At 48.0% G+C, this 15618-nt stretch overlaps 1 protein-coding gene across 1 annotated transcript in view; it reads left to right on the top strand.

The window, feature by feature from the left end:
- UTP20 (UTP20 small subunit processome component) overlaps positions 1-15618 on the top strand; it is a 204108-nt gene that overhangs the window by 64123 nt on the left and 124367 nt on the right. Inside the window, exons 18-19 of the mRNA XM_033952529.1 lie at positions 6798-6956; positions 11093-11169. Of these exons, the coding sequence (XP_033808420.1) occupies positions 6798-6956; positions 11093-11169 (236 nt within the window). The remainder of the gene's footprint in view (positions 1-6797; positions 6957-11092; positions 11170-15618) is intronic.

The raw sequence follows: 15618 nt of genomic DNA, 5'->3' as shown, positions 1-15618 counted from the left end.
ATGTTGACATAATACAGTTGGGTTTTTCTGAAAATGCTGCATTGGGTCTGTAATAATAAACAAATGTCAGACCCTCAATAAGTCATGGACCAAAAAAGTTCATTATACTGATCATATGCTTCCCAAAGAGAAGCCGGTTATCAGGAAAACATGTTAAGTTGCTTTGAGAGGAAAGCGAAGTATGGTTGTAGCCCCTCAAGTCTTCATTCCTCTCTTTCCACTTCCCAAGGACTGTCTGCAAGAGGACATTATTATTGTTATCCCAGGACAAGCAGGCATGATATTCTCACATGTGGGTGACGTCATCTACGGAGCCCCGGCGCGGACAGCTTTTCAAGCAAACTTGATAGAAGTTTCAAGTTTGCACACTGCACCACGCATGTGCGTGCCTTCTCGCCCACTAGAGGGCGCATCCCACCTCGTGGTCCTCAGTTCAATTTTTTCCGCGGAGCAAGAAAGCCCTGTGGATCTGAGCTCCAGTGTTTTTGCCTTCTAGCTGCCGCGTTTAGTTTATTTTCCCATCGGATTAGTTCGCGGTGCTGTTTTTCTTTTCGGTTCTTTTCAAAAAAAAAAAAAAAAAAAGTATTTCGTTTTTCGTCTGGCTCCGGGGGCTCCCGGAAGCCGTGGCCGCGGGACGTCGGTACGTTCCCGGCCTTCTTCTTTTTCTTCGTGGATGTCCCGTCCTGTTACGGGATTCAAAAAGTGCAGCCGGTGTGAGAGGTTGTTTTCCATCACTGACCCTCACCGGTGGTGCATTGTCTGTCTTGGGCCCGAACATCCGACAGAGTCGTGTGATCGCTGTGCTACCTTCCAAAACAGGGCCCTCCGTCGCCGCAAGGCCAGAATGGCGGAATTGTTCGCCGTCGACGCGCCGCCTAAGGCCTCGACGTCGGCCTCGGCTTCGGCCCCGGCCTTGACCTCGGCCTCGGCGTCCTCGGGGGCCTCGGCCTCGCCTCGGCCCTCCTCCTCGAAGGCGTCGTCCGTGAAGCAAGCTTCGGGTAAGTCCTCTGTTCCATCCCCTTCAGCAAAGAAGCCATCCTCGAGTCAGGCCAAGGCGGGTGGGTCGACCCCGGCCCCGCATCGGACCTCGACTCCGCACACCCCGAGGGAATACTCGAGACCGAGGTCGCCCTCCAGGGAGTGTGCCCCGGACTCGGAACTCCCCACCTTCGTGGGGATTCCGGCCTTCCAGGATCTCCTCCGAGCTCTGATCTCATCGGAGCTGTCGGGAGCCCTGGAAGTGTTGCAACGTGTTGCGGTTCCGGCGGCCTCGACCTCGGCCGGGGCGCCTTCGGTCTCGGAGGCCCCGGCCTCGGCTCCCTCGACCACGGGAGCCCCGGCCTCGGCGACCTCGGTCTCGGGTACTGTGGCCCCGTTCACCTCGGTCTCGGCCCCGCCCCGGACCTCGACCTCGGGGGAACCCCCTGAGCGGAGTGTAAGGCCCAAAGAAAAGTTGCGCAGAGTGCGCCGTCTTTCCTCCTCTTCCTCCAGGTCTTCCAGGCACGCCTCGCCCTCGACGCGACCTCGGACGGGGCGTCGATCGAGGAAGTCTAAGCGGCCCCGAGGCTCGCCTCGGCGCGACCATTCCTCGTCGTTCGGGGGCGAGGCGCTGCAGGTGTCGGAGTTGCGCCTCGACAACCCGAGGCTCCTCCGCTCACCTCGTGGGAAGTCTTCCCGGGCCGCCTCGCCGAGGAAACGGGAGAGTGTCCCACGAACCCCAGGGTCCTCACCCAAGGGTTCTGCGAGGAGGACAACTTCCCCTTCCCCCTCGAGGGCCCTCGAGAGGAGATCCTGGGATTCGGGATCTGTTAGGGATCCTCATTATTCCCATGAGGCCTCCCCCCTCTCCTCGGTGGGGCGGTCGAGAACCCCGTCTCCCCAGGCTAGGCCGTCCTCGTTTTCATCCTTCGTTCAGGACATGGCCCAAGCCCTGGGGATTGACCTGATGGTAAGCTCTCGGTATTCCAAAGAATTTTTGGAGGAACAGGACCTCCCCACTCCTCCTAGAGAGGTGCCTAGACTCCCTCTCAACAGTGTCCTTCTGCAGACCTGGCTGAAGAACTTGTCAAACCCTCTTACAGTCACGTCTGTACCTTCAAAAATGGAATCGAAGTATAGGACGATTCCTCCTAAAGGGTTCGATAAGGCGCAGCTCTCACACCAGTCCCTTCTGGTGGAGTCAGCTCTTAAAAAATCACAGCCCTCACGGGTTTCTGCGACGGTTCCACCAGGCAGGGAAGGGCGGACCCTGGACAAGTTTGGCCGTCGCCTCTATTCAAATTCCCTGATGGCCACCAGGGTTCTAAATTACGCCTTCACCTTTTCCTCCTATTTGCGTGGTATGGTGAAGGACCTTCCTCAATATCGAAACTCGTTACCGGACTCCCAAGAGCAGGATTCGATAAGTTTATGTCCAACCTGTCCCAATTGCGGTTGTACCTATTCCATGCAGTGTACGACGCCTTTGAGCTGGTTTCGAGGGTGTCGGCCCTCGCAGTGGCCATGCGCCGCTTGGCCTGGCTTCGCACCCTCGACATGGACCCAAACCTGCAGGAACGCCTTGCGGACTTGCCTTGTGTGGGGTCCGAGTTATTTGACGAGTCATTGGATGCGGCGACCAAGCGCTTGTCGGAGCAGGAGCGCTCTTTAGCATCCCTGGTCCGCCCCAAACCTAGGCCCCCGCCGCAGAAACCCTTTCGACCTCCGCCGCGCCGATACCCTCAGAAATCGACCCCGGCTTTCTCGAGACCGCCTCCGAGACGTCCGTCTCAGCGAGGCAGAGGGGGACAAACCCAAGCCCCGGCGCAGGGCCCTTCTAAGCCCGCGCCTTCCTTTTGACGGGCTGAGCGGACGGGGCGGGTTCCCCTCCGCACTTTCACAGGAACCCCTTCCTATCGGGGGCCGTCTTCGGTCCTTCCGGGAGGCATGGACCGGGATTACCTCAGACGCTTGGGTGCTCCGGATCGTCTCCGAGGGCTACTCGCTCAACTTTGTGTCCTCGCCACCGGACAGTCCTCCAAGTTTAGTCCCCTGCAACCGTTCGCAGCTACCGACCCTTATAACCGAAGCCAAAGCCCTCTTGAAGCTTCGGGCGGTCGAGCCGGTCCCCAAGGACCAGTGGGGTACGGGGTTTTACCCCCGCTACTTTTTGGTTCCAAAAAAGACCGGGGACCTGCGCCCCATACTGGACCTCAGGAAGCTCAACAAATTCCTGGCCCGGGAGAAGTTTCGAATGCTATCTCTCCCGGTTTTGTATCCTCTCTTGGAGGAAGGGGACTGGATGTGCTCCCTCGACCTGAAGGAAGCATACACCCATGTTCCGGTGCACCCCGCCTGCCGAAGATTCTTACGATTCCAGGTGGGGGACCTCCACCTCCAGTACAGGGTACTGCCCTTCGGCCTGGCCGCGTCCCCACGAGTATTCACGAAGTGCATGGTGGTGGTTGCGGCAGCCCTGAGGTCACGTGGACTCCATGTGTTCCCTTACCTGGACGATTGGCTCATCAAAGCCCCGACCAGGGAGGGGGTTATCTCAGCGACCCAACAGTCTATTACCTTCCTGCAAACTCTCGGGTTCGAGATAAACTTTCCAAAGTCTCAGTTGAGGCCATCTCAGTCTCTTCAATTCATAGGTGCGGTGCTGGACACGGTGCGCCTGCGCTCCTACCTGCCGACCCAGCGGTTGGAAGCCTTGGTACGGATGAGCCGCCAAGTCTCTCAACTATCGAGGGTGTCGGCCAAGCACATGATGATGCTGCTGGGCCATATGGCCTCGACGGTACATGTCACGCCGTTTGCGAGGCTACATCTGAGGATCCCTCAGTGGACCCTCGCGTCCCAGTGGCGTCAGGAGTGCGACCCGGTGTCTCGCCTCATTTCGGTGACTCCGCTTTTGCGGAAATCGCTGCGTTGGTGGACAGACTCTTCAAATCTGTCCATGGGGCTACTGTTCCGCACTCCGCCTTTTCGCAAGGTCCTGACCACGGACTCCTCGGAGTACGCGTGGGGAGCCCATCTCGACGGTCTTCGCACGCAGGGCCTGTGGTCGGCAGAAGACCGTCGGTGTCATATCAACGTGCTGGAGCTGCGGGCCATCTTCCTAGCACTTCGAGCCTTCGTTCACATATTGCAGGACCAGGTGGTCCTCGTCCGCACGGACAATCAGGTGGCAATGTACTATGTGAACAAGCAGGGGGGAACGGGGTCTTGGCCCCTCTGTTCCGAGGCTCTTCGCCTTTGGGAGTGGGCGGCCTCCCGGAACATCTTCCTCCGGGCGGTCTACATCCAAGGAGAACGGAATTGCCTGGCGGACAAACTCAGTCGACTTCTGCAACCGCACGAGTGGAGCCTACACTCAGCAGTTCTGCGCGAGGTTTTCGCTCGCTGGGGAACGCCACAGGTGGATCTGTTTGCCTCTCCGGAGACACACAAACTACCACTATATTGTTCTCGGATGTACTCGCGGGACCGTCTGGAAGCGGATGCCTTCCTACTCGACTGGGAAGGGAGGTTCCTGTATGCATTCCCTCCGTTCCCTCTGATCATGCGAACGTTGGTACACCTAAAATCGTCCACGGCCACGATGATTCTCATAGCACCTCGGTGGCCGCGTCAGCACTGGTTTCTCCCTGCTGCTCCAGCTCAGTGCCAGGGAGCCTCTTCCCCTGCCTGTCTCTCCTTCTCTGCTGTCTCAGAGTCAAGGATCCATGTTACATCCCAATCTGCAGTCATTGCACCTGACAGCCTGGTTTCTTGTTCCCTGACTCCTCCGGACCTGTCTCAATCGGTGAAGGAGGTGTTGGAAGCCTCCCGCAAGATCTCGACGAGGCTTTGCTATGCGCAGAAATGGACCAGGTTTTCCACCTGGTGCTCGTCTTCTCACCTGGATCCGGTATCAGCTCCGGTATCCTCGGTTTTAGAATATTTATTTCATTTGTCGCGCTCCGGCTTGAAAACCACTTCGGTGCGGGTTCATCTCAGTGCGATTTCGGCTTTCCACCAACCCCTGGAGGGACGCCCTCTGTCACTCCATCCCTTGGTGACACGCTTCATGAAAGGGTTACTCAGGGTTTGTCCCCCTCTGAAGCCTCCGTCTGTCGTGTGGAATTTGAATGTGGTCCTGGCTCAACTGATGAAACCCCCTTTTGAGCCACTCAACAAGTCCCTCTTGAAATTTCTGACTTGGAAGGTGGTGTTTCTGATCGCCCTCACCTCCGCCAGGCGGATTGGGGAGTTGCAAGCCTTGGTTGCGGACCCTCCTTTCACTGTCTTTCATCACGACAAGGTGGTTCTCCGCACCCATCCTAAGTTTTTACCTAAAGTTGTTTCTGACTTCCACCTCAATCAGTCCATTGTCCTTCCTGTGTTCTTCCCGAAGCCCACTCCCATCCTGGCGAGACGGCGCTTCACACGCTTGACTGTAAGAGGGCGTTGGCATATTATCTTCAACGCACCAGGTCTCATCGGAAGGTTCCTCAATTGTTTTTGTCCTTCGATCCCAATCGATTAGGGCATCCAGTTTCCAAGCGCACTCTGTCTAACTGGTTGGCCGCTTGCATTTCTTTTTGCTACGCTCAGGCTGGCCTCCCTCCCCCGGGTCGAGTCACGGGGCACAAGGTCCGAGCAATGGCAGCTTCGATAGCCTTTCTCCGATCCACTCCGATGGAGGACATATGTAAGGCTGCCACTTGGTCTTCGGTTCATACATTCACCTCTCATTACTGTCTGGACACTCTATCCAGGAGTGACGGCCGGTTTGGCCAGTCAGTTTTGCAAAATCTGTTTTCCTAAATTGCCATCCTCCCACCTGCCCTGTTTTGGTTAGCTTGGAGGTCACCCACATGTGAGAATATCATGCCTGCTTGTCCTGGGATAAAGCACAGTTACTTACCGTAACAGGTGTTATCCAGGGACAGCAGGCATATATTCTCACAACCCGCCCGCCTCCCCGGGGATGGCTTCTTTGCTAGTTATGGAACTGAGGACCACGAGGTGGGATGCGCCCTCTAGTGGGCGAGAAGGCACGCACATGCGTGGTGCAGTGTGCAAACTTGAAACTTCTATCAAGTTTGCTTGAAAAGCTGTCCGCGCCGGGGCTCCGTAGATGACGTCACCCACATGTGAGAATATATGCCTGCTGTCCCTGGATAACACCTGTTACGGTAAGTAACTGTGCTTTTTCAGGCGTCGTCTTGCTGTACCGTCAACCTAGCCTGAAGTATGGTGTCTCCTGGTCTCCATTGGTGATCAAACTGGCCCTTGGGTGTACCTTAGCCAACCAGGTTTTCAGAATATACCAAATGAGCATTCAGGACAATGATTTGACTATGCTGTGGTTGGAAAACGCAGGAGAGTCCAATCCACAGTTACGACCCTCAGACACGAAAGAGTGGATAAGTCCATAAAAGACTGGTGAACACTTGATTAGCACCTGCGCGCTAGCCGGAAATCTACCGCCTGCTCCAAAGAAGGCGGTAGCGGCTAGAGTGTGCAGAAATTTAGCGCGCACTATTCCGCGCGTTAGAGCCCTGGCGTGGCTTTGTAAAAGGAGCCCTAAGTATTCCACAAGATCCTTTATTTCTTTAATACAACATACATCGACTCGACATGCGCATGTTTCGGCCCAAATGGGCTGCCTCAGGAGTCTACGATCATAAATACGTACATTAATAAACAAGAAAATTTTCAATAATAAATTAGAAGGAAGTTAAAAAAGGAATATCTTAGTCATGTTTGTAACTTTGTAAGGAAAGAACGGAATTAAGAAACCTAACAAAGATCATTCATATTTTTTGAAGGATGATAGCTCAGAGGAACGCCAGTCTGTGTTTGCCATCTTGCTGCAAGCTGAACTGATAGCTGCGAGCGTGAATGATTTTCGGGAGAAGCTTCTTCATCTTAGAAAACTCAGACGCGATCTGGCGCAGCCTTTGATAGCCAGTGGTCCTTTCCAAGAGGTAAACTGCTTACACTGTACTACAATACTTAATTTTATTTTGTTCATGAACCTGTGCTTCGGATTGCAGTTGCTTCACTTTCTTTGGAATGAGGCATTATGACATCACAATCTGAGTTCTAGAATGTTGCTACTTATGATTTTAAAGTGTTTGAGGCTTCTGCAGATGAGGACGGAGCTTAGGCATTGGTGGAATGAGGCATTATGACATCACAATCTGAGCTCTAGAATGTTGCTACTTATGATTTTAAAGTGTTTGAGGCTTGTGCAGATGAGGACGGAGCTCAGGCATTGGTGGAATGAGGCATTATGACATCACAATCTGAGCTCTAGAATGTTGCTACTTATGATTTTAAAGTGTTTGAGGCTTCTGCAGATGAGGACGGAGCTCAGACATTGGTGGAATGAGGCATTATGACATCACAATCTGAGCTCTAGAATGTTGCTACTTATGATTTTAAAGTGTTTGAGGCTTCTGCAGATGAGGACGGAGCTTAGGCATTGGTAGAATGAGGCATTATGACATCACAATCTGAGTTCTAGAATGTTGCTGCTTATGATTTTAAAGTGTTTGAGGCTTCTGCAGATGAGGACGGAGCTCAGGCATTGGTGGAATGAGGCATTATGACATCACAATCTGAGCTCTAGAATGTTGCTACTTAGGATTTTAAAGTGTTTGAGGCTTCTGCAGATGAGGACAGAGCTCAGGCATTGGAATGAGGCATTATGACATCACAATCTGAGTTCTAGAATGTTGCTACTTATGATTTTAAAGTGTTTGAGGCTTCTGCAGATGAGGACGGAGCTCAGGCATTGGTGGAATGAGGCATTATGACATCACAATCTGAGCTCTAGAATGTTGCTACTTATGATTTTAAAGTGTTTGAGGCTTCTGCAGTTGAGGACGGAGCTCAGGCATTGGTAGAATGAGGCATTATGACATCACAACCTGAGCTCTAGAATGTTGCTACTTATGATTTTAAAGTGTTTGAGGCTTCTGCAGATGAGGACGGAGCTCAGGCATTGGTAGAATGAGGCATTATGACATCACAATCTGAGCTCTAGAATGTTGCTGTCTATGATTTTAAAGTGTTTGAGGCTTGTGCAGATGAGGACGGAGCTTAGGCATTGGTGGAATGAGGCATTATGACATCACAATCTGAGCTCTAGAATGTTGCTACTTATGATTTTAAAGTGTTTGAGGCTTCTGCAGATGAGGACGGAGCTCAGGCATTGGTAGAATGAGGCATTATGACATCACAATCTGAGTTCTAGAATGTTTCTACTTATGATTTTAAAGGGTTTGAGGCTTCTGCAGATGAGGACGGAGCTTGCAGGAATGGGTCAGGGACGGGAAAAAACTCGTGGAGACGGAATGGGAAAATGAGTTCCTGTGAGGATGGGAAAAATTTATCCCCATGTCATTCTCAGTTTCAAAGCATCCACAATTAATATGCATGAGGTAAATTTGTATGCAAATTTCTCTCATGCATGATCATTGTGGATATCCTGAAAACCTCAACCTCCTTCTCTGTGCTTTTTCCCTGGGAGTTCTGTTCTTTCCCTTTGCAATGATCAGCTTATTCATGCACCAGGCGCTACTCCATTCTCATTTGCTTCTGGTACTTACCTCTGATGTATTGTCATAACATAGAATGGGGCCAGTACTTGGTTAAGTCTGATGACCGATTAATAAGTTATATAATGCATGACAGGATGGTGCTGGACATCGGCTATGGTATAGCAACTAACATTTATCAGAAAACATGTTTTACTCCCTCCCTCAAAGATAGGAAATGTTGCTAATCAGGCAATATGAGTAGGAAATCCTTGCAGTTTTTAACTTGCACTCTGATAAGTTAGTGACCTTGGTTTGTTGTTTGATTGCTGGCTTTGCCATCTGCTTTGTGGACCAGTTTTTACTAATGGTGAAGTCACAGACACCGCGGGTAAACTCTGTTCTTCATGCTTCCAGGCAGGGCTAGCCCAGCCATTGGGCAAGAGTAGGCGGTATAAATTGCTGACTGGATTAATTAAAAAGAAACCAAACACGGGTCTGAGAGACATTTGGAGCATTGAGATCAAGCATTAAATTACTGCGTCTCAATGGCCACGAATTTGGACTTGGAGGATGAGATGTACAGTGTCAGCATCCATGAGACAAACTTGGCTTTTTCAGTTACCTGGAGCATTGTGGACCCCTGTTCGGTTACAAAAATTGGATAGCTCTAAGTCTAATAAATGTTGGCACTGTCATCTCGAAGCAGGGACTTTAGATCATTTATTATTCTATTGTCCATTCATTATGAATTTTTGGAAATCAATTTGGGACCAAATTAACTGTTTATTAGACAACCCAGTGGCATTATCATATGATACTGTGCTGTTTGGTATGGCAATTAGAGCAAAATGTCAGATTTCTACAAATAATAAAATTATTACTTATAATGACTGGGGTTGCCATTCAACAAATTATGTATAATTGGAAAAATTGGAGTAGATTAAATTATAATTTCTGATGGAATTCCTTATGTCATGTTTATAAAATGGAAAGATTTATTGCAATACAGCGCAATTTTTTCAGGAAATTTCAGGATGTGTGGGAGCCATTTACAAAGTATTGTACCGATTAGATGACATTTTATTTCATTTTTTCCCCCTTAAATTTACAAGTTGGGAGGGGAGGGTAAATTTATTCTTACATATTGTATAAGGTATTGATTATATGATAAGAAAGGGTGGGAAGGGTGGGAGATAAGAGCATATTATTTGTACCATTGATGATTATTAAGTGTTATATTTATTGTTAATTTGTTTGGCTATATTGTTACACTTATTGTAAATTTGAAAATGAAAAAATAATTTATTTTTTTTTTTAAAGAGTAGGCGGCCACCTCGTACAGCTGCTTCATGGGGGTAGAAATGTTCAGCTGCAGTCAAAGCAAAACAGGCCCTCGCAGCCAGACCAATTCCAAGAACCAAGAGCACATGGTTTAACCCACATCTTTTAGGATTTTTTTTTATGATCATGATTATTATGTTTAAATATCAGAAACTTGGGGGGGGGGGGGGGGGGGTGCTTTAGGCTAAGGTCCTCAATGTTAATTGAGGGAGTGGGTAAGGCTGAAGGAACACCTATGGTGCCCACCACCCTTGCACTGGCTCTGCTTCCTATTCAATGTATTGTAAACTGCTTTGGGTGAAACTCTTTATGAAAAAAAGGCGGTTAATAAATCCCCCCCCAAAAAAAAAAGTAGCTTTGTGAGCAGCTCTGGAGCTGGCCTGCTCTGCCCTTGGCAGTCTCTTAAGTACTGTATATTCGCGAATATAAACCGAGGTAACATTTTTCCCCCCCAAAAAGGAGGAAAAAAAGGCTGACTCAATATAAACCAGGAGGGAGAAGGGGGGTTTAATATTTAAGAACAGCACCTTGCCTTGCCCTGCCAGGATCTGTACCCTATTCCCCCTCCCTCGCTGCTCTGCATCCAGCCCCCTCACTCACTCCCTCTCCTGCTCTGCCAGTCTCTGCACTCCCTTCCATCCAGATTCTGTACCCTTTCCCCCCTCCCACCTGATGACTTGCAAGTCTTCACTGGGTCTGCTTTGAGACCTGGTGGTCCAGCGGTGGCCGGATAATCCCTCTCGCCTCCTGCCCCACACTATTCTAAGAATTTTTATCTCTCTCCCGCCCCCTCTGCATACCTTTAGTATCCCTGGTGGTCCAACGGTGAACCGCGGCAGGAGCAACCTTTCTTTGCGCCTGCCCGCGCAGGGCTGCTAGCTGATTGATTACTGTGAGTTCTCGCGGTCCCGGCAGAGGCCTGCAATAGGTTTGGGAGTTGGGTGAGATCCCCATTTTTGGGGGTCCAAAAATCTTGGTTTATATTCAAGTATATACGGTACTTTAACTTTCAACAGCTTCTCTTGCCCCAAGAACCCATTTAGCTGTTAGCCCTAAAATTATGTGCAGAAGGAGCAGGGAAAGAGGAAAATACAGCTTTTAAATAATATGAAGTGTTTGGAGAGACTGAGGATCCAGGTAAAACTAGCGTTAAATCAAGTGAAAGCAGAAAGAATTTAGGAGGGAAGCAATCCATTAAAAGAGCATGCATAAACCATTTTCTCCTATCACGACAGGTGCCTCTGCGATACTTACTTGCTATGCTGTATATCAATTTCAGCCCTCTCTGGGACCCTGTAACTGAACTTATTATGTAAGTATGTCAAAAAGCCAGGTAAAGATAAACAGATATAATCACTTATCTTATTCATAATGCAGGAGACGTTAGTTCACCACTGCATAAGACTATAAGAATTGCCACTGCTGGGTCAAACAGTGGTCCATCGTGTCCAGCAGTCCGCTCACTCGGTGGCCCTTTGGTCAAAGACCAGTGCCCTAACTGAATCTAGCCTCACCTGCGTAGGTTCTGGTTCAGCAGGAACTTGTCTAACTTTATCTTGAATTCCTGGAGGGTGTTTTCCCCTATAACAGCCTCCGGAAGAGCGTTCCAGATTTCTACCACTCTCTGGGTGAAGAAGAACTTCCTTATGTTTGTACGGAATCGATCCCCTTTTAACTTTAGAGAGTGCCCTCTCGTTCTCTTTACCTTGGAGAGGGTGAACAACCTGTCTTTATCTACTAAGTGTATTCCCTTTATTATCTTGAATGCTTCGATCATGTCCCCTCTCAGTCTTCTCTTTTCAAGGGAGAAGAGGCCCAGTTTCTCTAATCTCTCACTGTAAGGCAACTCCTCCAACCCCTTTACCATTTTAGTCGCTCTTTTCTGGACCCTTTCGAGTAGTACAGTGTCCTTCTTCATGTAGGGCGACCAGTGCTGGACGCAGTATTCCAGGTGAGGTCCGGTACAGCGGCATGATAACCTCTGATCTGTTTGTGATCCCCTTCTTAATCATTCCCAGCATTCTGTTCACCCTTTTCGCTGCCGTCACACATTGCACGGACGGCTTCATTGACTTATCGACCAGTACTCCCAAGTCTCTTTCCTGGGGGACTCTCCAGACATCCTGTAGTCGTGTATAAGATTTTTATTACTGACATGCATCACCTTACACTTATCCACGTTAAACCTCATTTGCCATGTCGCGGCCCATTTCTCGAGCGTGTTTATGTCACGTTTCAGGTCTTCGCAATCCTCCTGCGTCTTCACTACTCTGAATAACTTCATATCGTCTGCAAATTTAATCACCTCACTCGTCGTACCAATTTCCAGGTCGTTTATAAATATGTTGAAGAGCACAGGTCCAAGCACCGAACCCTGCGGCACTCCACTCGTGACGGCTTTTCCAGTCGCAGTCCCGGCAGAGGCCTGCAATAGGTTTGGGAGTTGGGCAGGTCAGTATAAACTGAGACCCCCATTTTTGGGCCATTTTTTGGGGTCCAAAAATCTTGGTTTAATAAATTATTTATTATTCACAGAAGCAATATAAAACTGCTTAAAATAAATGCTTTTTTGATGTGAATACATAATTCTAAATAAATTAAGGCTGGGAACAGATAATATTGGCTTATAACTTTCAAGCTTAAAAAATGTAGCTGTTTAAGGGTAACACTCCAAATGTGACAATTAAATGTCACATTATGAATAGCAATTAAGGAAGACTTCAAGAGCTCAGAGAGGCAGCACTTTAAAGCATAATAGCCTTCATTAGTCAGAAAAAGCCCCTCTGCAAGGACTCCAAGGACTGTTTAATTTTCTTATGTCTACTACTACTGCTATTTATTATTTCTATAGCGCTGAAAGGCGTACGCAGTGCTGTACATTTAACATACAATAGACGGTCCCTGCTCGGAAGAGCTTACAATCTAATTTAGACAGGACATTTCAGGGTTGGGGAGGTTATAGTGGGTATAGGTATCCTTTTATTATTCCTTATAGAGCTCTTTCATTTTTCTCATTCTCTATTTCTAAATCTGATTATATAATCCATCAAGTGACCTCTTGCTTCTGCTGGTTTATCCACACGTACACAAAGTCAATGCATTAATGTGTCAAAAATTCCAATTTCTCATGAAACCACCTACAAAAACTCCCCCTTAGCTTTAAGACTCTAAAATAGGAAGGGCTGTCTGATATAACAACCAAAACCTACTTTCCATTCTATCAATACAAGAACTTTTCTATGACACCATTCGCAAATCCATTTTTTCAGTCACCGTTCCCTATCTGTGGAATGCTCTTCCATTAGATCTTCGATTAGAGAACTCTCTTGAAAAATTTAAAGCTAAACTGAAGACTTTTCTTTTCAAAGACGCCTATACTCGTATGAGGAAAGACTAAAATGATTAGGGCTCTTCAGCTTGGAAAAGAGACGGCTGAGGGGAGATAGGATTTGAATTCTGCAAAATCCTGAGTGGCGTAGAATGGGTACAAGTGGATCAAATTTTTGCTCTGTCAAAAATTACAAAGACTAGGGAACATTCGATGAAGTTACAGGGAAATACTTTTAAAACCAATAGGAGGTCTATCCTTCGATTTTAGGAGTACCTTTTTGGTCAATCTATTCTGATGTCGCCAGTAGGTTTTCTTTTGGACCGCTATAAATCTTTTTGGATACCTTCTCGGAGACATCAGATGTTGACTTGAAGGGCTGCTGTCTTGGGTAAAAAAATGATTCTCAGTGTTTGGATGCAGCTGACTACACTTGCTCTCTGGGCTTGGCATAATAGTCCAGAAAGCCTCCATAGTTTGATGTTTTTGGAACAGAGACATACCCGTCTTTCCTTTAAACGGAAAAAAGTTTTTTTTTTTTTTTTTTTTTTGGCAGATTTGGGATTCCTACATTCAATCTTTGTCCCCTAGGGTCCGGAGCTTAATTTGTACTTATTCTAACTTGGTTTATTTTCTGGATTATGGATATATTCCCTGGCGATTGGCATGTTGTGTGGATTGGTATGGGTGGCTGATGGTGTGGCTGAGGCTTGGGGGGGGCTTTGTATTAGTTTGGGGTTTGCTTTCCTGTGGTGGGGGTGAGGTGGGAGATGGTCCTTGTCGAGGGATTGTTGGAAAGTATAAGAACACAACTTTCCAATTTTCTAACGTCTGCATTGGTGTAGTATCTTGTTGGGAGGTGGATGGGGGTAGGAGGGGAAGGGCGGTAGGATGGTTTGGCTTGGACGAGTGGGGGGAGAAACTGAAAATTCATAGTAATTGTTGATCCTTCATGTTTGCCTTTGCTATTTGTGTTTGGTGGTTTGTTGTTCGATCTTCAACAATAAACTAAATTAATATTTCACCTTGCTGCCTTGCAGTGTGGCAACACAGAAACATAGAAACATGACGGCAGATAAAGGCCCAATGGTCCATCCAGTCTGCCCTTCCACTATCCCCTCCTCTCCCCAAGAGATCTCACGCGCCTGTCCCACCACCTCTACCGGGAGACTATTCCACGTATCTACCACCCTTTCTGTAAAATGATGCCCCACATTTATCGTATTTCATTGTCATGAATGTTCTACTGTACTATTTGACACTGTATCATTATATTGTCAGTACTGGGATTTAATTTGCCTATTTCCAAGCTTACTTCATTGTTCTAATTGTGCATTTTACTCTTACACGTATTTATGGCAAACTATACATGTGGTACACCACCTTTGGTAAATCTCTTTTATGCAGTTATTAAGTGTGCTGAAGATCATTGGGAGAAAATGGAGCACTTTATATATAATGGAGCAATAAATAGAACACTTTATATTAGCTTGTCAGCTTTACTTAGTAATTTGCGGGAAAAGAACAGACTGTTCAAGACTGCTGGGAATCACAAGCACTTATCAGACTATGAAGATTTTTAATATATTAAAATGAAAACGCTAACCTTCCTTGAAATGGCATAGTAAAGGGATGGGGGCTATGACATCTCTGCCACCCCATCCTTCCCCGCTGATTGCAGGGTATCAAATGCACTCCCTACGCCCCTCCATACTTGTTCAAGTCTTCGCTGGCAGTGAGCAGGAGGCCTTCCACACCCCTCACGCTGGCCCTGAGCCCGTCCTCTGACTTTAGTTCCTGAGGAAGTTAAGTCAAGACAGGCCCGAGCCGGCATGAGCAGTGGGTAGGAGACCCTGCTAGCTGCCGGTGAAGACTAGGAGAGGTACAAGGGAAGGGGGAGTGCATTGAAGAGACCCTACCCAGGTCATCAAGGTGTAATGCTGGTTGCCATCCTCCATCACTAAGCCACTGCTTCTAGGCACTGACTATTTATCACATGCTTTCTGAGGTATAAGGAAAGTGGTACCATATAAATAAAACCACACTATTAATATCAGAAATTATGTGCCACGTATCTTTTAGTTTTTAGAAACGGAAGAGACCTCAGTGTTTCCCAGGAACATTCCTGTGAAACTAACTATGGCAAATACTTTATTACCATAGAGAAATACATCCTTGGTCTCACAAAACTCCGCTCTAGAACTCAACCTAATAACTTTTTGAGACTGGCTTTTCAGACATAAACATCCTCGTGTTAGGTCAATTTTAGATCTGATGTATATTTTTCATCTAATTAAAATTAAGTTTATCCCAGGACAAGCAGGCAGCATATTCTCACATGTGGGTGACGTCATCCAAGGAGCCCCGACGCGGACAGCTTTTCAAGCAAACTTGAAAGAAAATTCAAGCTGCACCACGCATGTGCATGCCTTC

Source organism: Geotrypetes seraphini, chromosome 7 (genome assembly GCF_902459505.1).
Source record: "Geotrypetes seraphini chromosome 7, aGeoSer1.1, whole genome shotgun sequence".
Lineage (NCBI taxonomy): Eukaryota > Metazoa > Chordata > Amphibia > Gymnophiona > Dermophiidae > Geotrypetes > Geotrypetes seraphini.
The sequence above is the reverse complement of the archived record's forward strand: the minus strand, read 5'-3'. Positions and strand labels throughout refer to the sequence as shown.